General features: G+C 36.7%; 2 protein-coding genes across 4 annotated transcripts in view; one reads left to right on the forward strand and one right to left on the reverse strand.

Annotated features, from left to right (window-relative positions):
* Nucleotides 1-238: 238 nt before the first annotated feature.
* Nucleotides 239-11,675, reverse strand: LOC127436163 (pro-neuregulin-4, membrane-bound isoform-like). Of its 2 annotated transcripts, XM_051690151.1 has the most exons (6): nucleotides 11,624-11,665; nucleotides 9,244-9,396; nucleotides 8,925-9,001; nucleotides 8,645-8,738; nucleotides 8,188-8,340; nucleotides 239-2,493 (listed from the first exon to the last, which is right to left on the reverse strand). In XM_051690151.1, exons 3-6 carry the CDS (start codon nucleotides 8,932-8,934, stop codon nucleotides 2,424-2,426), a joined length of 327 nt encoding a protein of 108 aa, XP_051546111.1. In that variant the 5' UTR covers nucleotides 8,935-9,001; nucleotides 9,244-9,396; nucleotides 11,624-11,665; the 3' UTR covers nucleotides 239-2,423. The 2 variants fall into 2 exon arrangements, with proteins under 2 accessions (XP_051546111.1, XP_051546112.1); XM_051690152.1 differs by lacking the exon at nucleotides 9,244-9,396 and having other exon boundaries at nucleotides 11,624-11,675.
* Nucleotides 11,676-19,170: 7,495 nt separating this feature from the next.
* LOC127436154 (transmembrane protein 266-like) overlaps nucleotides 19,171-26,736 on the forward strand; it is a 119,570-nt gene continuing 112,004 nt past the window's right edge. For both annotated transcript variants that reach the window (XM_051690111.1, XM_051690112.1), the window contains exon 1: nucleotides 19,171-19,800. The gene's annotated coding sequence lies outside the window, so the exon portion shown is untranslated. The remainder of the gene's footprint in view (nucleotides 19,801-26,736) is intronic.

Consider the following 26,736-nt stretch of genomic DNA (forward strand, 5'->3'; position numbering starts at 1 on the left):
TACTACAGTAAAACTAGTTAAACTATTAAAATCACAAAATTTAGATTTTTATTGCCATAGTTTTAGTTTTTTCCCTTTATCACTATGGTTTCATTACGAAAATCATGGTTAAAATATGGCACGTAAAACTTTATGAAGAAAACATTCCACCCTGTCTTTTAAGGGGCTCCGTAATTGTCTGTTTTACCAATGAGCCAAAAAACAAACAAACAAGTAGTCAGAGGAATGGCATGTTATTTTAATAAGTTGTATAGTTATTTCAGTGGTATGCGTAAATACAACAAGAAGTAATGGGTAACTATTCCGTAATTATTATTTTTTGTCATATGCACATTGTTGCACATTATTATATTCAGGTTATTTTACATAGAATCAATAAAGTCGAAGTTTATTTATATAGCACAGTTTATACAACAGACATAGTTTAATTTACCTGACATATTAACATGTATTAATTTACTGTGTTTTACTTCAAAGTTCAACTTTTCTTTGACACATCACTCATGACAGCGAACTGCCTTTGAACTGTATTTTTTATTTAATTTAATTTTTATTTTCTCCCCTTTTCTCCCCAATTTGGAATGCCCAATTCCCAATGTGCTTTAAATCCTCATGGTGGTGTAGTGACTCGCCTCAATCCGGGTGGCAGAGGATGAATCTCAGTTGCCTCAGTCGCATCTGAGACCGTCAATCTACGCATTTTATCACGAGGCTTGTTGAGCGCATTACCGCGAAGACCTAACGCGTGTAGAGGCTTCACGCTACTCTCTGCGGCATCTACGCACAACTCACCACGTGCCCCACTGAGCGCTAGAACCACATTATAGCAACCACGAGGAGGTTACCCCATGTGACTCTACCCTCCCTAGCAACCGGGCCAATTTGGTTGCTTAGGAGACCTGGCTGGATTCACTCAGCATGCCCTGGATTTGAACTCGCGACTCCAGGGTGGTAGTCAGTGTCTTTACTCGCGGAGCTACCCAGGCCCACATTTCAAGTATTTTAATCATCCAGTGTTTATTGTATTCCATTTAAGTTAGCGTCACTATATTGTGTCAGATTTGTGGTTACATTAGTAGAACGAGTATCTGTTTAATTAACCGTGTGTGACTAATTTAACCTGTCTATGACGTTAACATTTGTTAGTTAACATGCTGTGTGTTGCCAGTTTTAGATATTGGGAATTAATATAAGTGAATACGTTTCCATTTTATTTCTAGTTGCAGAACCTAAGGAGTCCAGTGGTGTGGATTAAAGATTGAGCCTTTTTGACTTATTGTTTTTAACTTTTTTCGGCCCATTGATTATTATGCCTTCTTAGGCTACAGTTTTTACATGTTACTTGCTGGATGTCCATACAGCTGTGAAGTCTAAAATGATTCCAGTGTGATACATAGGAAAAATACAAATGAATAAAACAGAATATTGCATCCCATATAGGCCAATCAAAGTTTTAGCCAACACAAAAATGTATAGACAGGATGGCAGGTGTTGACACATTTATTAATTAATTTATTTAAAGGTGCACTCAGTAATTTTTTCCTCATTAAAAAAAGTTTAACTCCTTAAGACATGAATTGTAATTTTGCAATATATGTAGGAAATAATGACTACTCTCATTAAAATGAAGACTCCAGTCATATCAGTAACCTTATAAAAGTTTTATTCCACATGGAGAGGGTCTCCACATGGGGGCTGCCATTTTAGAATCACATGACCAGCCGAATACTACTCGCTTAATCTCAGTAACCGTCCTGTTATTTGACACTTTCACTCATTAATTCAATTAATCATGGCTGACTGTGAATACTTAATTTCTACAATGGCATCTGAAACTGAAAACTATTGATTTTAAATGATGCTGCTTCCAAGCCACTAGGTGTCAGTGTATGTCCAAGATTACACAAAGACAAAAGTTACTCAGTGCGCCTTTATCCACATGCTTGTTTGCTTCTGAATATCAAGAAAAGACAATATCTTGACAAAATAATTTCCCCCCCCCCTTAAAAATAGACTTAATGAAAATTATTATCTATGTGAGGATGCTGCTTTTGAAATGTTTTTGCTGTTGTTGTTAAATAGTTGACGTCTGGTCTAATGTTCATTTCTGTGGAATCTGCATCCTTTTGTTACATAAGCAAATTAATATGTTTTAATTAATATAACTATTTACAGAGTTTCTAAACATTAAGAAAGATTGTTTGTTGGTAGCTGGCAATCGGATCATCTAAACCAAAGAATTGTGTTTTAATATACATTTTCACAGTCCAAAACCTTCACAAGTTAACGTCCACTTGTATGTGTTTCTCAATCATAGCAGCGTTGTACTTAACATCAAGTCTCTTTTAACAACTAATGTCGAGTCCACATGCAGCATATTCCAGTGAGTCTCAAAAGTCAAATCCACACAGCCTCATTAAATATCATACATTTGAACTGACTCTCCAGTACTCTTCTGCAGGTTTTGGTTGACTTCGGGCAGCTCTCTTCATTCTGGGAATAGTAAATAGAGAGTTTATTATCCACAAGATTAAGAACTGTTGCTTTAGTTTAAAAAGTGTTTTTTTTTCTCTCTAAGGGGGCATTCAGAAAAGCTAGATGCAGCCAGAGACTATTTAGCAGAGATAGGCCACTTCTATTCAAATGAATGGGAGAAATTGGAATGCCCAACCAAGAAGCTCTGAGCGCACAACGGTCAACAGATGTAGAAAGGAAGTCCTGCCTTTCTGTTAAAAGAGCCAATCAGCTTTTAGATACAGACATCACCTGTCAATCAATTCACTAACATGCATGCGCATTAGATATATAAGCCAGGAAAATTGCGTGTTTCAGCGTAATATGGTGTAAAGAAGCACAAATTTATGATTCCAATATTATCACATTTTATTGCTGATTTGAAATATGTTCCTTAATCGTAATCTTGACCAACCGTTTCGGTGTCCCCCCATTCAAGTAGATAGGAGCTGCACTGCCATGACTGGAAATAGCCACCCGAAGGTGTTCCAAAGATAGACGACAGTGGACTAACTTGCTAGAAAGACTTTGACGCAGCGCAACAAATGGAACAGAATGCAGGTGTTTTGATGTAAGTTCTGCTGTTTTGACAACAGTAGGAATGGCCACTAGCAGTACAGATAGCAGAGTCTAGCGACACCTATCAACAATGCCACCGGCGGTGTGAACAGGGCTTTACGTGGGAGACCCAGTTTTGGATGCTGCGTTGAAAACAGCAAGTAATCGCGTTCGCATAATAGTTGAAAAGCGCAATTCATACATTACGTTTTTACTCCTCTGATGGTTAGGTTTAGGTATGGTTTGGGGGTACAGTTTATAAAATAAAGGATGCATTACTCTTTACTGTATTACAGCTTGTAAAGCTGAAAACAACTCGCTTCACAACTCGCTTTTGGCGCATCTCCATGGACATTACACCTGGAAAATTGAGCTTGCCCGTGCCCATACACCCAACAACAGTTACCGTTTTGGCCACTAGGGGCAGTGTTTTGTATTTCAGTAAGCACATGTAATGGTAGCTTGCTGGTAGCTAGCTGTGCAGTGTGGCCTCAAGAGGCACACTAGCGACTGATGCTTGAGTCTGTAGCCTTTAGCTTCCTCGTTAGCTTGCCCACCTCCCATGCCGGAGACCCTGGTTCGAATCCCGCTCGCAGCAGGTCGAGCAGGACCGGTTACACACAGATTGATTTTAGCTCAAGAAAAGTCAATCTAAGGTTTCCGATTTCACTGAGAGATCTGCCTGTAGTTACGCCATGTCTCTTTCTGTTATGCTTTTGTGTATCATGCGGACATTTATGTTACCGTCATGACTGGAGTTCAAAGATTGGATGTAACTTTGCACAGACAAGGTAGTAAGCACCTTTGTTACATTAGTCTTATGTGAACAAATATAAGGTTTATGTCTTGTGGCTATACTTTCGAGACGTTTATTCCAAAGACAAGCCTCGCGAGATGCTGTCAATAGAGCTTAACTTGTACAGAACCAGAACAATTATTTAAGTAATGTCGAAGGTTGCTCGCGCAATACGTCATCAGTAGCGCTACAAGAAAAGGTAAACACATTTGAGTTGATGCAAAAATGTCTGATGTTGGATGGTGCTTGTCAGTAATTAGACAGAATGGGGTCGATTTCAGGGTACATGAACATTCGGAAGTAACATGTTGATCTCCTGTATGATCATGTTGCACAGTGTCTGGAGAAAATGTTTTTAGTGCAACATTGTTCATACAGGTGCTGGTCATATAATTAGAATATCATCAAAAAGTTGATTTATTTCACTAATTCCATTCAAAAAGTGAAACTTGTATATTATATTCATTCATTACACACAGACTGATATATTTCAAATGTTTATTTCTTTTAATTTTGATGATTATAACTGAAAACTAAAGAAAATCCCAAATTCAGTATCTCAGAAAATTAGAATATTGTGAAAAGGTTCAATATTGAAGACACCTGGTGCCACACTCTAATCAGCTAATTAACTCAAAACACCTGCAAAGGCCTTTAAATGGTCTCTCAGTCTAGTTCTGTACGCTACACAATCATGGGGAAGACTGCTGACTTGACAGTTGTCCAAAAGACAACCATTGACACGTTGCACAAAGAGGGCAAGACACAAAAGGTCATTGCAAAAGAGGCTGGCTGTTCACAGAGCTCTGTGTCCAAGCACATTAATAGAGAGGCGAAGGGAAGGAAAAGATGTGGTAGAAAAAGGTGTACAAGCAATAGGGATAACCGCACCCTGGAGAGGATTGTGAAACAAAACCCATTCAAAAATGTGGGGGAGAACCACTATGCACAGACGTATGCAAGACATGGGTTTCAGCTGTCGCATTCCTTGTGTCAAGCCACTCTTGAACAACAGACAGCGTCTGAAGCGTCTCGCCTGGGCTAAAGTCAAAAAGGACTGGACTGCTGCTGAGTGGTCCAAAGTTATGTTCTCTGATGAAAGTAAATTTTGCATTTCCTTTGGAAATCAGGGTCCCAGAGTCTGGAGGAAGAGAGGAGAGGCACACAATCCACGTTGCTTGAGGTCCAGTGTAAAGTTTCCACAGTCAGTGATGGTTTGGGGTGCCATGTCATCTGCTGGTGTTGGTCCACTGTGTTTTCTGATGTCCAAGGTCAACGCAGCCGTATACCAGGAAGTTTTAGAGCACTTCATGCTTCCTGCTGCTGACCAACTTTATGGAGATGCAGATTTCATTTTCCAACAGGACTTGGCACCTGCACACAGTGCCAAAGCAACCAGTATCTGGTTTAAGGACCATGGTATCCCTGTTCTTAATTGGCCAGCAAACTCGCCTGACCTTAACCCCATAGAAAATCTATGGGGTATTGTGAAGAGGAAGATGCGATATGCCAGACCCAACAATGCAGAAGAGCTGAAGGCCACTATCAGAGCAACCTGGGCTCTCATAACACCTGAGCAGTGCCACAGACTGATCGACTCCATGCCACGCCGCATTGCTGCAGTAATTCAGACAAAAGGAGCCCCAACTAAGTATTGAGTGCTGTACATGCTCATACTTTTCATGTTCATACTTTTCAGTTGGCCAAGATTTCTAAAAATCCTTTCTTTGTACTGGTCTTAAGTAATATTCTAATTTTCTGAGATACTGAATTTGGGATTTTCCTTAGTTGTCAGTTACAATCATCAAAATTAAAAGAAATAAACATTTGAAATATATCAGTCTGTGTGTAATGAATGAATATAATATACAAGTTTCACTTTTTGAATGGAATTAGTGAAATAAATCAACTTTTTGATGATATTCTAATTATATGACCAGCACCTGTATGTTCTTTAGACCAGATTTCTAAAGCCCAGAGTATACTTAGGTTATCCACGTTGATGAGCCAGATTTTCTCGACACACGCACAGTCCTCATCTGTGCACATAGAGGGCACATGCGCCAGCTGTTGACTGTACTAAAAAAGTATCATAAAGCAGTCGTAGTACGCATGCGTCGAGTGCGTTCACGGTCAAAAAGAGTATACAGTTGTGCTCAAAAGTTTGCATACCCTTGGAGAATTGGTAATATATGTACCATTTTTAAAGAAAACATGAGTGAGCAGGCAAAACACATTTCTTTTATTTCTTATGGGATTCATATTCAGTTGTAGTTTATAACAGAATGGCACAATCATAAAACAAAACATGGCAACAAAGAAAAAAATGAAATGACCCCTGTGCAAAAGTCTGAATACCCTTAGTTCTTAATACTGTGTATTGCCCCCTTTAGTATCAGTGACAGCATGCAATCTTTTGTAATAGTTGTCTATGAGGCCCCAAATTCTTGCAGGTGTGATAGCTGCCCATTCCTCTTGGCAAAATGCCTCCAGGTCATGCAAAGTCTTTTGTCGTCTTGCATGAACCCCACGTTTGAGATCTCCCCAGAGGGGCTCGATGATATTAAGGTCAGGAGACTGTGATGGCCACTCCAGAACCTTCACCTTTTTCTGCTGTAACCACTGGAGGGTCAGCTTGGCCTTGTGCTTAGGGTCATTGTCGTGCTGGAAAGTCCAAGAGCGTCTCATGCGCAGCTTTCCTGCAGAAGAATGCAAATTGTCTGCCAGTATTTTCTGATAACATGCTGCATTCATCTTGCCATCAATTTTCACAAGATTCCCCGTGCCTTTAGAGGTCACACACCCCCAAAACATCAGTGAGCCACCAGCATGCTTCACAGTGGGGATGGTATTCTTTTCACTATAGGCCTTGCTGACCCCTCTCCAAACATAGCGCTTATGGTTGTGACCATAAAGCTCTATTTTGGTCTTGTCACTCCAAATTACAGTGTGCCAGAAGCTGTGAGGCGTGTCAAGGTGTTGTCGGGCATATTGTAACCAGGCTTTTTTGTGGCATTGGCTTCTTTCTGGCAACTCGACCATGCAGCTCATTTTTGTTCAAGTATCGTCGTATTGTGCTCCTTGAAACAACCACACCATCTTTTTTCAGAGCAGCCTGTATTTCTCCTGAGGTTACCTGTGGGTTTTTCTTTGTATCCCGAACAATTCTTCTGGCAGTTGTGGCTGAAATCTTTCTTGGTCTACCTGACCTTGGCTTGGTATCAAGAGATCCCTGAATTTTCCACTTCTTAAGTGATTGAACAGTGCTGACTGGCATTTTCAAGGCTTTGGATATCTTTATATATTCTTTTCCATCTTTATAAAGTTCCATTACCTTGTTACGCAGGTCTTTTGACAGTTCTTTTCTGCTCCCCATGGCTCAGTATCTAGCCTGCTCAGTGCATCCACGTGAGAGCTAACAAACTCATTGACTATTTATACACAGACACTAATTGCAATTTAAAAAGCCACAGCTGTGGGAAATTAACCTTTAATTGCCATTTAAACCTTTGTGTGTCACCTTGTGTGTCTGTAACAAGGCCAAACATTCAAGGGTATGTAAACTTTTGATCAGGGCCATTTGGGTGATTTCTGTTATCATTATGATTTAAAAAGGAGCCAAACAACTATGTGATAATAAATGGCTTCATATGATCACTATCCTTAAAGATGTTTTTTTTTGCATGATCAGTCATATTTTCAAAATCAATGCCAAAATTTCGCAATTTCTGCCAGGGTATGTAAACTTTTGAGCACAACTGTATATGATTTTTCTAACCGATCTTTTTAATGTCTTTGAAAATGCAGAATGCGCCTGGAGTTCTTTGCATTAATTAGTGGGTCCACAAGGTGGCAACACTTACATTTTGAGCCATTGCTGTCATGATGAAGCACAAGAAGAATCGCCGCTAAACATCAGATGATGAAGGTAACGACAACAACAGTGGATTTGCAAGTCAATAGCGCGTGTGATGAGGTCTGGAGATACCTGCATTTGTATTACTTAAGTCTGAAGGAATATAAAGACATCTTTATGGGTCTAAACTCCTGAAAAGAAAGTCCAGTGTCTCAAAGCAGTCGTAGCGCGCATGCGCCAACCGCCTGTGTATGCGTGTACAGTTATATGGAGTATACTTTGACAGGCTCGCGTTTGACTGTACGCAGACAATGAGTATTCGCCTCAAAATGGAAGTATACCTAGGGCTTAAGAGTTAAAACTGATAACGAAGTTAAGAAAAACTGGCAGTTTCACTTTCCAACAACCACAATGTAACATTTGAAAAGCATTTTTAAAACATAGATTAGGATGTGTTACTCACTTGCAGCTGTAATAGATTACCACACCAAGCACCGCTATAATAAGGAGGAGGATGATGACCACACCGGCGATCATACCCTTCTCCTCAGTGCTGTGCGAGAAACTGAGCAGCTGAAACTGCTCACATCTGCTGCCATTGAAGTTCACACCGCATCTACAGGATGGCAAATGGCACATGGGTTAAGAGTCTGATCATTAGATTAATATATGTGTCAAATGTACATACTGTATGTTCAAATGTACACTGGCACCAAAAAGTATTTGGACATTTAAGCCAGACTTAAAAATTTATAAATTTTAATGCATATAACAAAATACAAAGGTCTAGCATCATTTGCTTACACATACTGTAGTTTATATCTATTCAAAGTAAAAGCTGTCATTCAGATTATACTGTAACATACATGGAACAGCACATACTTTAAATATAGTACATCCAAACATAAGAAGACACTTACACACAGGTGGGTGTAGACACGGAGGGAATTTTAAAGCACGTTCCTCCATTCATACAGTAGCTGGCTTCTGACCCAGTGCAAGGGTCACCATGTTCTGCATGGTGAGGAAAAACAAAACAAATGAAAATAGATGAATAGAGCAGAAGATACACTGTGTTATCTAACTCACATTTTTTCCATAGTGTTCACAAGGCAGTCTATTTAATTTTTTTTTTTTTTTTTTTGCCACATCAATTAAATATGTCATGTTTTATATGTTTTGTTGTTGTTTTTATATTACCTGCCATCATGGGATTCTCTTTTTCGAGAAAACTTCTCTTCTTGGGATTATGACTGAGAGCAGTCACTTTTGATCACCTGAGAATAAATTACGTTATAATCAAAGTATCCAGCAAAATATACTGCTTTTGAATTATTTTAATTTATCAATGGTCTTTATCAAGATATCTCTAAATTCAGACTGAATATATGCTATATATATTAATATGTAGTTATTGGGTAGGTGACAACCAAATATATACTGTATATATAAATATACTATAAATATATAGCACATAAGATGTTTCAAAAAGCATTTGTCTTAAGATGGTTATTTATACCTTCAGCTTTAGTGTCAATAGGAAAAATACATTTTAGACTCCCAAACATTACTTTTTCAGAACTACTTTAGAAAAGATTAGAATAGAAGAACAGGGCACTCTGCAAGAGATGGCATTGCACACACACAGCCCCCCACTGAACATCGTGCCAGTCTGAAATTACATAAAGAGACAGAAGCAATTGAGACAGCCTAAATAGATAGAAGAACTGTGGTGAATTCTCCTGTCTGCCAACAACCAAGAAAAACTGTGTCCAAGTGTACCTAGGAGAATTGGTGCTGTTTTAAAGGCAAAAGTGGTCACATCAAATATTGATTTAGCTTTTTTATGTTTACTGGACTTTGTATGATGTTAATTGATAAATGAAAACTATTTATGTCATTATTGTTGAAGACATCCTCACTATGCAACATTTTTCACAAGTGCCTAAAACTTTTGCACAGTACTATATGAGTGTATATGTACTGTATGTATGTATGTATGTGTGTGTGTATATATATATATATATATATATATATATATATATATATATATACACACACACACACACACACATATATATATATATATATATATATATATATATATATATATATATATATATATATATATATATATATATATATACACACACACACACACACATATATATATATATATATATATATATATATATATATATATATATATATATATATATATATATACACACACACACACACACACACACACACACACACACACAGTACATATACACTCACCGGCCACTTTATTAGGTACACATCTACATCTACTTATGCGATTATCTAATCAGCCAATCGTGTGGCAGTAGTGTAATGTATAAAATCATATGGATATGGATCAGGAGCTTCAGTTCATTTTCACATCAACCACCAGAATGGGGAAAAAAATTTGATCTCAGTGATTTCGACTGTGGCATGATTGTTGGTGCCAGACGGGCTGGTTTGAGTATTTCTGTAACTGCTGATCTCCTGGGATTTTCACATGCAACAGTCTCTAGAGTGTAAAGAGAATGGTGCGAAAAACAAAAAGCAGTTCTGTGGACAAAAACGCCTGGTTGATGAGAGAGGTCAATGGAGAATGGCCAGACTGGTTCGAGCTGACAGAAACTACTGTCCAGTTTTGGTGAACCTGTGCCCACTGCAGCCTCAGTTTCCTGTTCTAAGCTGACACTAGTGGAACCCGGAGGGGTCTTCTGCTGCTGTAGCCCATCCGCCTCAATGTTCAACGTGTTGTGTGTTCAGAAATGCTTTTCTGCATAGCACTGTTGTAACACATGTTTATTTGGGTTATTGTCACCTTCCTGTCAGTTTGGACCTGTCTGGCCATTCACCTCTGGCATTAATAAGCTGTTTTTGCCCACAGAACTGCCATTCACTGGATGTTTTTTGTTTTTCGCACAATTCTCTTTACACACTAGAGACTGTTGTGTGTGAAAATTCCAGGAGATCAGCAGTTACAGAAATACTCAAACCAGCCCGTCTGGCACCAACAATCATGCCACGGTCCAAATCATTGAGATCACATTTTTCCCCATTCTGATGGTTGATGTGAACATTAACTGAAGCTCCTGACCCATATCTGCATGATTTTATTCACTGCACTGCTGCCACACGATTGGCTGTTTAGATAATTGCATGAATAAGTAGATGTACAGGTGTACCTAATAAAGTGGCCGGTGAGTGTATATAGTATGTATATAAGGGAACCTGTATGGTTACAATTTCAAGTTTTTTTATATTTTAATCACATTACCTGTGGTGTGACAAATGAATGTTTAGACATATTCCATATAGTCTTTCAGTTGAAATGAGGTCATAAAAGCTGCATGTATAATAATTATACAAGAAAAATGTGGTTTAAAATAGTTTAGATGAAGTATAGTATGTCTTGCTGTAGGACACTGCTGTCATTGATTGATATGTCATGTCAACTACCCCATTATATTAAGTCCAAAAGGGACAATATCTCTGTTGCAAACACTCAAGAATGTTGGCTCTGTAGTTTAAAGATATTTTCAGTATGAAGCTGCATATTGTATTTACAACACAAGATTAAGGCAGATTTTTCTATGCAGATAGCTATTTTGACTGATTCACAACTCAGTACAAATACAAAGGAAAACAGCATTATTCTGCCATGATTTGTCTGTCTAAAGACTTGCCCGTTTACAGGTTCAGGAATTTATCTTCCATTTATGTTGCATCTAAAAATATAATTATTTTAAATTTTTTTTTTTTTTTTTTTTTTTTTTTTTTTTTTTTTTACTCATTCATGGAAACTAGCTGTTTCAAGCTGAGTTATACAAGAACCTACATGCTGTGTTCCAGGGAAATGGCAATATTTGAGAGAGACTTACCTTCCAGGTGAAATCCAGCACAAGTGAGTCACCTTGTCTTCCTCAAATAACTTTTGAGCTCGGCGTCACTGTGGAGCTCGGTGTCACATACAGGTAAGCACGGTGGGTGGATCCCTTTGTGCACAGAAATCTTGTGATTGCTGTTTGTCCACATTTGTGAATGGAACAGTTCTCATCAGCTCAGACTTGCCTTGGTAGAACACAATGACAAGAGTTAATTTACAGATAATTGCCTAAGATGTTTCATCATAAACTTACAAAAATATTAGGACATCAAAACTTCCTGTAAAGCGGAACATAGTTCTAAATAAATGCATCGCCATATTTGTCTTAAATTATTACTTTTAGCTAGTTGAAGTGGTGTTTAAAATTGCATCATACACTGTGTGCACAATTATTAGCAAGTGAGTATTCTGATCTTATCCTTATTTCTATGCAAATTGTCCAACTCCAAACCATATAAACTTGAATGCTTATTGGATTCGATCATTTTCAGGTGATATATATTTGTGTAATGAGGGAGGGTGTGGTTAAAGTGACTAACACCTTATATCAAGGTGTGCATAATTATTAGGCAGCTTCATTACCTCAGGTAAAATGGACCAAAAATGAGATTTAACTTGCACTGAAAAGTCAAAAATTGTAAAATGCCTTTCAGACGGATGCAACACTCTTGAAATAGCTAAACTATTGATGTGTGACCACCGGACAATCAAATGTTTCAATCAACTGGGGCACAGAAAACACATGGAGAAGAAAAGGCGCAAATTAACTGCAAAAGACTTAAAGAATTAAACGTGAAGCTACCAGGAACCCATTATCCTCCAATGCTACCATATTCCAGAACTGCAACCTACCTGGAGTGTCCAGAAGTACAAGGTGTCAAGTGCTCAGTGACATGGCCAAGGTCAAGAAGGCTGAAACACGACCACCACCACCACTGAATAAGATTCACAAGTGGAAGCATCAAGATTGGGCAAAGAAAAACCTGAAGACAGATTTTTTTAAAGGTTTTATGGACAGATGAAATGAGAGTGATTCTTGATGGACAAGACGGATGGGCCCATGGCTGGATCACTAATGGACACAGGGCACCACTTCGAGTCAGGTGCCAGCAAGGTGGAGGAGGGGTACTGGTGTGGGTTGCTATCATTAAAGATGAGGCAGTTGGATGAGTTGAAGATGGACTGAAACTCAACTCTCAAACCTACTGCCAGTTTCTGGAAAGTACTTCAAGCAGTGGTACAGGAAGAAGTATTCAGCATTCAAGAAGGCCATGATCTTTATGCAGGACAATGCTCCATCACATGCATCCAAGTACTCCACTGCTTGGCTAGCCAGCAAGGGCTTCAAAGATGCCCAAATAATGACTTGGCTCCCTTCCTCACCTGACTTAAATCCTACTGAGAACTTGTGGGCCCTTCTCAAACATGAGATTTACAGTGAGGGAAGACAATACACCTCTTTGAACAGCATTTGGGAGGCTGTGGTTGCTGCTTCAGTGAAAGTTATTCGTGAACAGATCAAGAAACTGACAGACTCCATGGATGGAAGGCTCATGGCAGTTATTGAAAAGAAGGGTAGCTATATTGGTCACTGAATATTTTTGAAAGGCCAAAAATGTTATTTAATTGCCATTTTGTGTTACTTATTTGTTGCACGTACTCTAACAATTGAGAATAAACAATTGAGTTGGGAGAAAATATTTTTGTAATTTAATTGCCTAACAATTGTGCACACTTATACAGGTGCATCTCAATAAATTAGAATGTCGTGGAAAAGTTCATTTATTTCAGTAATTCAACTCAAATTGTGAAACTCGTGTATTAAATAAATTCAGTGTACACAGACTTAAGTAGTTTAAGTCTTTGGTTCTTTTAATTGTGATGATTTTGGCTCACATTTAACAAAAACCCACCAATTCACTATCTCAAAAAATTAGAATATGGTGACATGCCAATCAGCTAATCAACTCAAAACACCTGCAAAGATTTCCTGAGCCTTCAAAATGGTCTCTCAATTTGATTCACTAGGCTACACAATCATGGGGAAGACTGCTGATCTGACAGTTGTCCAGAAGACAATCATTGACACCCTTCACAAGGAGGGTAAGCCACAAACATTCATTGCCAAATAAGCTGGCTGTTCACAGAGTGCTGTATCCAAGCATGTTAACAGAAAGTTGAGTGGAAGGAAAATTGTGGAAGAAAAAGATGCACAACCAACCGAGAGAACCGCAGCCTTATGAGGATTGTCAAGCAAAATCGATTCAAGAATTTGGGTGAACTTCACAAGGAATGGACTGAGGCTGGGGTCAAGGCATCAAGAGCCACCACACACAGATGTGTCAAGGAATTTGGCTACAGTTGTTGTATTCCTCTTGTTAAGCCACTCCTGAACCACAGACAACATCAGAAGCGTCTTACCTGGGCTAAGGAGAAGAAGAACTGGACTGCTGCCCAGTGGTCCAAAGTCCTCTTTTCAGATGAGAGCAAGTTATGTATTTCATTTGGAAACCAAGGTCCTAGAGTCTGGAGGAAGGGTGGAGAAGCTCATAGCCCAAGTTGCTTGAAGTCCACTGTTAAGTTTCCACAGTCTGTGATGATTTGGGGTGCAATGTCATCTGCTGGTGTTGGTCCATTGTGTTTTTTGAAAACCAAAGTCACTGCACCCATTTACCAAGAAAGTTTGGAGCACTTCATGCTTCCTTCTGCTGACCAGCTTTTTAAAGATGCTGATTTCATTTTCCAGCAGGATTTGGCACCTGCCCACACTGCCAAAAGCACCAAAAGTTGGTTAAATGACCATGGTGTTGGTGAGCTTGACTGGCCAGCAAACTCACCAGACCTGAACCCCATAGAGAATCTATGGGGTATTGTCAAGAGGAAAATGAGAAACGAGAGACCAAAAAATGCAGATGAGCTTAAGGCCACTGTCAAAGAAACCTGGGCTTCCATACCACCTCAGCAGTGCCACAAATTGATCACCTCCATGCCACGCCGAATTGAGGCAGTAATTAAAGCAAAAGGAGCCCCTACCAAGTATTGAGTACATATACAGTAAATGAACATACTTTCCAGAAGGCCAACAATTCACTAAAAATGTTTTTTTTATTGGTCTTATGATGTATTCTAATTTTTTGAGATAGTGAATTGGTGGGTTTTTGTTAAATGTGAGCCAAAATCATCACAATTAAAAGAACCAAAGACTTAAACTACTTCAGTCTGTGTGCATTGAATTTATTTAATACACGAGTTTCACAATTTGAGTTGAATTACTGAAATAAATGAACTTTTCCACGACATTCTAATTTATTGAGATGCACCTGTATATTCCCCTGAGAAAGACAAAACTCACTTTTCCTTTGTTAAACATTCAGGTTTGAGGTTCAATAACATTTTGGATTGACTGAAAGCATTGTGTTTGTTCAACAATAAAATTAATCCTGAGTAATACAGTTTGCCTAATAACTGTGCATGCTGTGTAAAGTCCTCAGTAGCCTAATTATAGCACTTTTACTTTCTTCAGTGGTTTCTTCAAGTTTTTTTTTTTTTTTTTTTTTTTTTTTTTTTTTGAAAATGTGTGTCCGTTTCACTGTTACTTTAAGTAGCTTTACAAGCAGAAATCACATTTTCTCATTGAGAATGCTTTCCTCTCTTGTATAGGCTGGCTGGTTTTGGTGTCAGACTCGGGTATGTGAGGCATGCTAATGGGGAAGTTTGGTGCATGCTGCAGGTATCAGTGGAATCGTGGGAACTTTGTAGACTTTACTTGGCTTGTTTACATTCCTCATTTAAAGGGCACATGAGGGACAAAAGACAATGTCTTGTTTAGTCACCAAAAACCGTTATAACAGGATGGATTTGAGGTTAAGGCCAAATAACTACAACATTATACTATAAAATAGTATAATATATTATACTATAAAAATAGTAATAGAGCACTAATAGAAAAGGCAGAATAACATTTTACACTTTATAAGACCTCTTTAAAACCCCAATTACTCTCTTAATACAATTACTACCACATACTGTAGTTGTATAATGTACAGTATATGACATTATTAGTATATTAATAATTTCATCATACTAGTATTAAATATGATATTAGTATGATAGCAGAACGACACTAGTAGTGTAATTTACAGGAAAACAGTATAAAAGTTGTATTAGCAGTTGTATGATGCCCTCTTGTATGAGAGTTTGATTGTGTAATAGTAGTATGCAGTGCTGAGTGTAATTTGATTACAAAGTATTTAGTTACTGTAATATAATTACTTTTAGTAAAAAAGTAGTGTAACACATTACATTTTAAATTCAGTTACTGATATTCAATTAAGTTAATTACTTTTTAAAGGGGTCATGACATGAGGAATAAAATTTCCTTGATCTTTTGACATATAAGATGTCATTGTACTATACAAACATACTGTAAGTTTCAGAACTCAAAACTTACCCCCTCACAGCAAAAAGAGCATTTGTTGAAACCAAGCTGTCAAAATGACTCCATATCTACTTCCTCCACATTGTGATGTCACACTGTGGTAGACATTTGCATTTAACTGCCACCACAACAACACATCAACACCTACTTTAACCTTAATCACCTCTATAGCTCCACCCAGTTGCGGTGAGCAGTGAGATGGCAAGTAGAGAGAGCAGGTCAATCAAAAGCAGAGAGCCAATCATAACAGTGGGCATTTACTTTCAAGTCTTAAAGGAGAAGCAGCACTAAAACCAAGTTTCTGACACAGTGTCAGAATAAGGGTGGAAAATGATCATGTTTTACAAATATATTACTGTTTTTTTGTACAAAAAAACTTTACTGATTTTATAAGTGAACCTCAAGGAACATATTTAAATAATAACAAATTACATTTAAAACATGAATTATATATTTATATGTTCATCTGTTTGTATTTCTGTGACAGCTGAAGAGCCCCATAACAAGTCTTTTTAAGAGAGAAACACGTGGATGACTTGTGTTCAACAGTGATGAAAGAAATAGAGACATTAATTTGTTGAGAGGAAGAACAAAGCCTTTTATGTGAAACATGTTTTAGAAAGTAACCTAAAAGTAATCAATAAAGTAATCTTATTACAATTTTAGATAAGTGGATAATAATTTGTACTGGATTACTTTTTTAAAGTAGCTTACCCAACACTGCTATATGACACTCTTAAAAGGAACAGAAGTACCATAGAATGACAATGTTAATTGTGTAAATATCAGTATGGAAGTTTAAAAGTAGTAAACTGTAAAAATGTTTTGTTAAGTAACTTAAAAAAAAATGTGCCTCATGTTGTAACATTTAAATTAACTGGTTTTATTCAAGTCAAAAAAAAGTATTTACCATGACTAAATCAACCTGAATACATTGTTACACTAACAAAACTCATTTTAAGGGTTAGATTGCTACCAGTTGCAGGTTACCACTTTAAACAGTGTACAACACCAATAGTATCATGCCCGGTTGTATGATGTTGATGCATACTACATAGACTGATAATGCTCTGTAGTACAATGACACTAGTAAGATAGTAGTTTAATGACAGTAGTAGTATGAATGTAATATGATGACACTTTTACACTAAAAAAAAACAGCTCTTTGGCTGAACAGTGCTGAGTTTTCTTAACATTACTATATAATCTCAACACAAAAAGTTTGTGTAGAAACAACCTATTTGAATTGGGTAAATCCATCAAAATTAGACGTGTCAGTGTAACTCAAATAAATCTGTTTTATTTCTTTATGTTCTAACTAGTGAAAGTGAATGTTAGCATGCTAGTTGGAAGCACTGCATAGTGTAGTTTAGTAACTTTGCTAGTGTTAGCACAGCAATTGCTCAACAAAGCAAGCAGCTAATGTCATGTGCAAAATGTACCTGTTCTCATCGTTAGTTCAAGCTCCACTCTTCACCATAATATTAATCCCTAAAACTCCAGCATAACAGAAACTCTTTTAAATCTTAACATAACAAAACATTAAACACTAACAAGTATTCCTCTTTACATTCATCTTGCACAAAAACACATAAAATAACACTTCATTTTAACATTTACTAGCCCCATCGTGTCTCACGCAAAGCATGCTGGGAAATGGAAATCCCCTGTCCAGTTTCATCAATGCTACATTAACACCACAAAAAGTATTCATGTAGTCCCAAATGGATTAAGTAAACTTCCATTTTACAAACTGATAGGGATAAAACACAATGAAATCAAGTTGTGACTAAATGTTCTAGAACTGTGTTGCTTTAGTTCATTTTTATGAAGTTAATTGAACAAGCAGCAAAAATACAGTATTAGACATTATTATAATAGTATTATGATGATATACAGTAATATCAGGGTTCCCACGATCATGGAAAACCTGGAAATATCAAAGGATTTTAAAACGGAGTTTTCCAGGCATGGAAACCTCAAAAGTCGTGGACATTTCTATAGTGGATATATATTTTTCAAGTTTTTCTCTGCTCTAAAATATTTACTCTGCTAGATATTGCCCTTGTGTACATTAAAACTTGCTCGCAAGCCATTGTGTTGTCAGATCTGTCAGTGACTCGTTCTTCTGAGTCAGTTCTTTTCAATGAATATGTTGAAATGGTCTAAATGATTAATCAGCAAATCCATCTGATCAAAATATTTTTTTTTTATAAATCTTTATCCACTAATCGCAAATGCCTGGAAACGACATGGAAAAGTCATGGAAAAAGTAATTGGTCAAAAAGAGTGAGAACCCTGTTATATGATACAGTATTATTATATTGGTAGGATCAAGGGCATAGATTTGGCTTGAACATTTGGGGGGGTTACAGTGTGTGTGTGTGTGTGTGATCCCATCCCCCCTGGTATCTATGCCCCTGGGTTGGATGACACTAGTAGTACTCTGTAAAAAGTTGTTATCTGCACTGGTTACTTTAAGGAGCTATTTCTACTTGATCTAACCCTAAACAAATTGTCTGTGTAACCTTATGTATACCTTATGTATTGAAGTTGTTTCAGTGATGTTAAATAATATTTTTGACTTGAATTAAACCATTTGTTTTTTACCACAATGTAGGTTAACAATTTTCATTATAGACTGTAAAAATGTTTTATGAAATAACCTAAAAAATGTGCTTCATGTGCTTCTTATCTAAATTAACTGTTTTCATTCAAGCCAAAAATGTTGGTTAAACTGACTTAACCTGACAAATTAGATTACACCAACAAAAGTCATTTTATGTGGGTTGGATCAGGTAGAAATAGATCATCTCTCCCTCTTACTTTCTTTCTTTCTGTCACATACATACACGATCAAATTGATCAATAGTCATGTTTTAAACAGATTTCTCTGTGTACACCTCAATGTCACCCCTAACATTGAAATACGCTCAGTCATGAATCATGACAGCTCTAAGATTGTAGTCTACATAATTGATTGATGTGTCTTCGAACCAGAGTTGTAACTGTCGCTGAATGACAAACACGATCACCAATCGTCCTCCAGGATATAGGACATTGTTATGGAAGCACAAGGGGAAATGACCGTATCCGCGCGCACAGAGACTCCTCATACTTCAGGTGGGCGATAAGGAGTTTTGATAGACGCGTGCACTCGAAGTTACCCCGAGGAACATTTCCCCGACTCTCCGAAAGAAAACCAATAGAAAGGCGTTTTCTCGACGTAATGAATCGAGCCCCCCTCCCCTCCAGGTCTCCGACATAACGGACCCAAACGCGAGTTGTAGGCGTTCGACATTCAGCCGTTGACCACATTTCCCGCGCTTGCGATTTTGGCGCTCTCGCTACGAACGAATCGCGGGTTTCAGCACCTGGACAGCTCCTCGCGGAATAACCTACATTAAATGCTGTAGAGATGGAGTCCCTGGCGTAATTTGAAGGGGGAAGCCCTATGCAAGCAGAGCAGGTGCGGTGTGTATACATAATGCACCCCTTCAGTCTCAAATACGATCCATTTCTCTGGGTGATCGGATAGTGACGGACTCCTAACATAATCTCGCTGAGCGATGATGCTCGTGTTACGGCGCGTTCTTGCTCGCCGTCCCCTTTATTCGCGAAAGAAGCCGCAGAACGGATGCTTGGCCACTTGGTTTGGAGCCTCCACGTATCAAGACCCTTTTGAGACATTATCAGAACCACGATTAAAGTTTCAACGATGTAAATCGATAACGGTAGGTTTTAGCCTTTGGTGACAAGCGCTTCATTCATTTGTGCTTCTTCCACTAATAATGTACCAATTATTGGCTTAATGAGTGTTTGTCGTGTTATTTTGGTAATTGCATGACAAAAATGAGTGCAAAGCACAATCTGTCACGATGATGCATCACGTTTCATGTTTTAAGTAGCTGATCCCTTTAATCAGAACACCCGACTTCAACCAATAGCTCCTCTAGGCCTGCAAAATAAGAGAAAAAGCGTGACATGTCTTCCATTTTCAAATGTAGTAGTAGCCTTTATTACAATGATAATCCAATATTGTTCTATTTGGGGAAATGTTACTGTCCCCTGATCAGTTCAGGGTAAACACATTTTGTTTTGAGAGGGCAGTCGCTTAAAGAAGCAAATCAAAATAACACGAAATGGTTCCATCGCCATGTTTCTTAAAGAGTCAATTCTCGGTGATCTTGTAGATGCTTTCGTGTTGGCTTGAACATGTTGCTAATGTGTGCTTCGATCTGAGTTCAGTACTAAACTTTCGATGTGATTGTATCAGAGGACCAGATGTGCCTCTGATAGTGGCTCCTACAAAACTTTGATTTTCTGTTCCATTGTAGGTCCACTGTAGCTCTTTGGGCACGTGGTCAACACAACAAATCAAAATGAGAGTTTAGGCATGCATGATTTAAATGAAATAAACGAACCCTTCATAATGCTTTAGACATGTCATTTGTAATCATTGTTCTGAAGATGATATCGTTTTATCATGCACTGCAGGTTGGGGATATTCCGCACAATGTTTTCAGGATTTGAAACTCTTGAAACATATCTGAAGTCTCTAGTAGAGCTATTACAAAAAATGTTAATACTACTGTATATTTAAAAACTTTGCATTTTATTTCTTTATACATTTGGTAACACTTTATAATGACATGCATTAACAAATATTATAAAATGTGTAACAGATCTGTAGTTAATGTACATTAAAATATGAATGGGGAAAGTTGTCACAAGGGTTAGTTCTCATAATATTTTGAGTCAAAAGTCAAATCGTATATACGTGTCAAATACTAGTTCAAATGTGTTGTAAATTACACTTTCAGGAGAGAAAAAAAGGTACCGGTTAAGTTACAAAGCCCTCATTGTGGTGGTACCCTTGTTTTGTGTACATATACTGTAATTGTACCCTTGTTATGAGGACAAAAAGGTATATATTTTTGTTCCCAGAGGAACAAAACATATTATTGTACCTTTAAAGGTACACGATAGGTCCTTAGGGTACAATTATGTACCCAAAATGATTTTAACTACACTGAAAAATGTTTGGAGTGGGGTTTACTTAAAAAAAAAAAAAAAAAAAAACCTAGTAAATATTTTCCACGCAGAAATTGCTAGTAAATTTAACAGACCATATTTTCAAGTAAAGGCTACAAACAAGTATTAGTGGCTTTGATTAGAAATTCTTAAGTACAGTTTACATTGCAAAACTCTGTTTTAAGTCAATTTTACTCTTTCTTTGTTCATTGTACTAACAATTCAGTGCTCTTTTAACATACTTAGTCATGTAGCATGACACAGGGAAGCCTTCAACAAGGACGCTTAATGCATGCTACAGTATGCAGCCTATTAGACAACAACACTTTGCTTTAATGTCGATAGAATCAAGGTCCACAGCTGTGCGCACGCAGACCTGGTGCACAAAACACGATGACAGTAGCAATCAACAGATAATTTTTTTGATCAAGAAAGGGTAATTTTTAGTAGAAAATTAACATAAGACTTCACAAAACAAGAAGTTCCTTAATGTAACAAGAAAATCAATAATAAAAATGGTGTAAATAAACTTGCAAACACTGAAACTATGCAAGTTCACTAATTGTTTACGCCCAGTGCATGCTGGGAACACCAGCTTTGAAAAGTTAAAGGTGCTGTAAGCGATTTTAGCAGTTCTACTTCCATAACTGAGCCATTGAATTAGCCACACCCTCTTTACAAAACCCCGAACTCCAAAGATACCAAAATGAGCTTTATTGAGACTGACATTTGTTAAAAACAACATCTGCAAAATAGCGCCCTCAAATGACAACTGTTATGGGCAACATGGCATAAAAATGGCATTAAGCCTCAATTATTCGCTGCAACTAAAATACTATGAGAACGCACAAAATGATTGACAGGTCGAAACTGTCAGAGACCGCAGACACATTTTTGGTTGCTGTTTACAGAGTCTAGAGCTGTCACAGAGACCGGTGAGATATCTCATGACACTTACTTCAGTAATATCTTTCAGGTAGGAAAATTTTGGGCATACCTTTCCATGAAAAAATCGCTTACAGCACCTTTAAGTAAAATGTACTTATTTTATTTACCAGTGAAATGTACTCAAATTAGCAAATAAATATGACAAGGTTTTGTACTTTAGGACTGGTACATGATAACACATTGTAAATATAAAAAACATAAATAATTTTTACTTATAAGCTAGAACATTTATTTTTACATGTTTGAATTGAGTACAAATGTAGAATTTACTTAATATTTTCAAGGTCACGCTTAAACTTACTTACTCAATGTAGATAGTACTTAATCTTTTCTGCTATAAATTTATTTTTTCAGTGTAGAGGTTCAAAAAAATGTCCCATTGAGGGTACCACCACAGTGACGGCCGTTGTACCTTAACTGGTAACTTTTTTTTTTTTTATAAAGGTGTAGGGGTGTAAATTCTATCCCCCAGACAAAAATTCCAATATCATAATTTTTTTTAACTGTTAGGTAGACGAGTAAACCCAACACTTTATGTACGTGTACAGACTACACACACACACACACACACACACACACACACACACACATATATATATATATATATATATATATATATATATATATATATATATATATATATACATACTACCGGTCAAAAGTTTTGAAACACTTGACTGAAATGTTTCTCATGATCTTAAAAATCTTTTGATCTGAAGGTGTATGCTTAAATGTTTGAAATTAGTTTTGTAGACAAAAACATTTAATAAAAATTAAAAAAAGTTTTTGAAATTGATGACTTGGACCAAATAATAAAGAAAAGCAGCCAATAAGTGCCCAACATAGATGGGAACTCCTTCAATACTGTTTAAAAAGCATCCCAGGGTGATACCTCAAGAAGTTGGTTGAGAAAATGTCAAGAGTACATGTCTGCAAATTCTAGGCAAAGGGTGACTACTTTGAAGATGCTAAAATATAACACAGTTTTGATTTATTTTGGATTTTGTTTAGTCACAACACAATTCCCATAGTTCCATTTATGTTATTCCATAATTTTTATGACTATTATTCTAAAATGTGAAGAAAAAAAAATTATAATAAAGAATGAGTAAGTGTTTCAAAACTTTTGACCGGTAGTGTACTTCCGGAGAAATTCTTAACAGCTGAGCAATGGTATACTGTTTGCGAACATTCAGACACCGATCACACCGCTGTGGGAGGCGTTTAGAGGAGCATTTAAATATGAGGACATTACATTTAAAACCTAAATTAATGTGACATTAAAATGTGTTACCAATGACTTTATGCCTCATTCTATGAGTAAAATTCACATGAGGTCAGTAAAAGAAGTTGTTTTGACCTCTCGATGATGATTTAAATAATATATATGCAGAAGAAAATGCGCAATTTGTCTTGTTTACATTCTGAATTCATGATGCTAATGCGCTCATGCTATACGTGGCCAAAATATGCGTCGCTTACACTCTGTTATTGTAATTTAAGATGACACTGATACAACTGCAAAAATTGGTGTTCAGAATACAGACAAATGAATGATAAGTGGGGCATACCTGATTTTGGGCAGATGTGTAAATGTCTTTCACTGCAGAAGGCACATGAGTGAAGTAGCATATAAGAGTGAATGGGCACTTGAGAGTATTTGAGTAGATTTGATTCCTTTTGTAGACTAATAATAAAAATAAGGCATGACATGTTCTTGGAAAATGTCTCTACACGAACGATCGTACAGATGAAGGTAAATTTGCACCAGCTCGCTAAAAACTGCATGCCAGCGTGACCATGTTGACTGACTGAACAACATAAAGAATTAGTTGTTGGCCTCAAGGTAGGTGGAGCTTCAGGTCACACCTACCGATGATGTGGCCAATGGCAGTAAGAAGGTGTTTAGCAGCCAGTAAGAATTTGTCCTAAAATTTCGCCTAGGCGGGCAGTAACGAACCACCGAAATGAACACAAAAACACCCTAGAAATTAGTTTTGTAGACAAAAATATAATTGTGCCACCATATTAATTTATTTCATTATAAAACTAACATTTAATAAAAATTTAAAAAAGTTTTTGAAATTGATGACTTGGACCAAATAATAAAGAAAAGCAGCCAATAAGTGCCCAACATAGATGGGAACTCCTTCAATACTGTTTAAAAGCATCCCAGGGTGATACCTCAAGAAGTTGGTTGAGAAAATGTCAAGAGTACATGTCTGCAAATTCTAGGCAAAGGGTGACTACTTTGAAGATGCTAAAATATATCACAGTTTTGATTTATTTTGGATTTTGTTTAGTCACAACATAATTCCCATAGTTCCATTTATGTTATTCCATAGTTTTGATGACTTTACTATTATTCTAAAATGTGAAAAAACTAATTATAATAAAGAATGAGTAAGTGTTTCAAAACTTTTGACCGGTAGTGTGTGTGTGTGTGTGTATATATATATATATATATAAGAAATGATTAACTATATAATTGGGCAATCATAATAATTATTCTTCAGAATTTCTTCAGAGTTTTGTTAAAAAGCAATTAAATAGCCTATTAAAGGACATTTAATGGCAGGATTCCATTGTGACAACTTACCCCATATAGTGACCAAAATAAGGTTGTATTTGTTAACATTAGTTTACACAATAGTTCACATGAACTAAAAATAAACAATACTTTTACAGCATTTAGCAATCTTGGTTAATGTTAATTTCTAAATATACATTTTTTTTTTTTATTTTTTTTTACATTACAAGCTGCAACAATCAGCATTAGTTGATGCAATATAAACTAACAAGAACAAACAATGACAATTGTATTTTGTTAGCATTAAGCAAGATTAATAAATGCTTTAAAAAGCATTTGTTTATTGTTCATTCATGAAACCTAATGCATTAACTAATTTTAACGAATAGAACCTTATTGTAAAGTGTTACCTTTTTTGTGTTTTAAAGACTTGAAGGTATGTGTCTGTACAGAAACTAACTTTAAAAACTTAAAGAGAAATATTGTCTGGAGTTAAAAATGTGACAACTATGTGTCAATCTTTGTTAATGTTATTTAGAATATGTACTATAAAGTGATTTTTCATTTGCATGAGTCATAAATTATTGCAAATAGCTCTCTTGGCCCACCCCAAAAAGGTGTACATACTTCTGTCTCTCCTACCTCGTCCCACTTCTACTTTATTCAGACTTGCTGTCTGACTGACCTGTTAAGGGTATGCCTTATTTGGTTTAATATGATTTGTCTTCTCTACTAGTTTCACTTAATCCCCCAGCCTGAGGTAAAACCTCTTCGAAAAACTCTAGAGTTTGAGACACTAATGTTTGCCAGGTGCCGAGCCAACATCTTTCCAGTCTGGGTAAATGAAGCTTTCAACGCGATGCTTCGATGATTGAAGCCAGTGGTAAACGAGCGCTACAGACCATTCTGTTTATTGATGCCTGTCCGTATCAAGGTTGACAACTTCATTGCAACTTGACACGAAAAAAAGGCAAACACAGGCAGTCTGAGCTTTGTGTAATGCTTACCCTGCTGAAAATCATGCTGTTTGTACAATAATACTCCCTTTCAACTTGACTCAGGGTTGTTATTAAATGTGAATGAAGCACTATGCACTCAGCTCACACATGCATACCATATGCAGGGCAGTAAGAATTGTGGGGATTTAAAGGGCCAACTTTCAAGAGCATGTCTTAATGTATGTACAGTAGGAGACCCTTTCAAAAGAGCCATTATCAATGCATATTTTCATTATTAATGTTTTTGCTGTTAAAGGCCCTTTTGTTCGTTTTGTTTTTGTGTTTTGGTTTGTATTTATTTAAGTCCCCTTTTTTCAAATATATAATATGTTAAATTGGATGCGTAGTATTTAATCTATGCCAATTGGTGAATGGCAGTCCCACCAAAAGTATTTAGACACCTAAGCCACACTTAAAGGAATATTTCCTGTCAGTACAAGTTAAGCTCAATCAACAGCATTTGTGGCATAATGTTGATAACCACAAAAAATATTTTCGACATCCCTTATTTTCTTTCAAAAAAAAAGTGAGGCACTTACAATGGAAGTGAATGGGGCCAATTTTTGGAGGGTTTAAATACAGAAATGTGAAGCTTATAATTTTATAAAAGCACTTACATTAATTCTTCTGTTAAAATTTATGTATTATTTGAGCTGTAAAGTTGTTTAAATATTCATTTTTACAGTTGTTTTACAGCGTTACGTCGTCATGGCAACTAAATTGTAAAATTAGCTATAACTTTACACAGAAAAGGTTAGTAAGTGATTTTATCACACTAAAATCATATTAACATGCATATTGTTTAAGTCTTGTGACTAAACTTTTGAAACGGTGAGTATTTTTATGTTTACAGATTGGCCCCATTCACTTCCATTGTAAGTGCCTCACTGTAACCCAGATTTGTACTTGATTTAAAGAAAAGGATGAACAAGTCGAAATTATTTTAAAACAATGACATAATTATTTTTTAAATGTGACTTAAGTGTCCAAATAGTTTTTTGGGCCACTGTAGCTTTAAAAAAGCATATTCGGTTAATTTAAATCACAGGTCATTGGTAAAAGTGTGAAGTTAACAGAGTATTTGATTTCATAACAGATCCAATATCTCCCTTCATTGATTTTATTGCATAAGTGTCAGTTTTATCCTTCCACAGCAATAA

The sequence above is a fragment of the Myxocyprinus asiaticus genome, chromosome 46, assembly GCF_019703515.2.
Source record: "Myxocyprinus asiaticus isolate MX2 ecotype Aquarium Trade chromosome 46, UBuf_Myxa_2, whole genome shotgun sequence".
Lineage (NCBI taxonomy): Eukaryota > Metazoa > Chordata > Actinopteri > Cypriniformes > Catostomidae > Myxocyprinus > Myxocyprinus asiaticus.

Excerpts from the sequence above, each read along its gene's own strand:
- LOC127436163 (XM_051690152.1), bottom strand. Across the intron at positions 8,341-8,644 it reads GTGTCTACACCCACCTGTGT|ATGCGGTGTGAACTTCAATG; the intron begins GTAAGTGTCTTC and ends GCCATCCTGTAG. Across the intron at positions 2,494-8,187 it reads GTAATCTATTACAGCTGCAA|AATGAAGAGAGCTGCCCGAA; the intron begins GTGAGTAACACA and ends TACTATTCCCAG.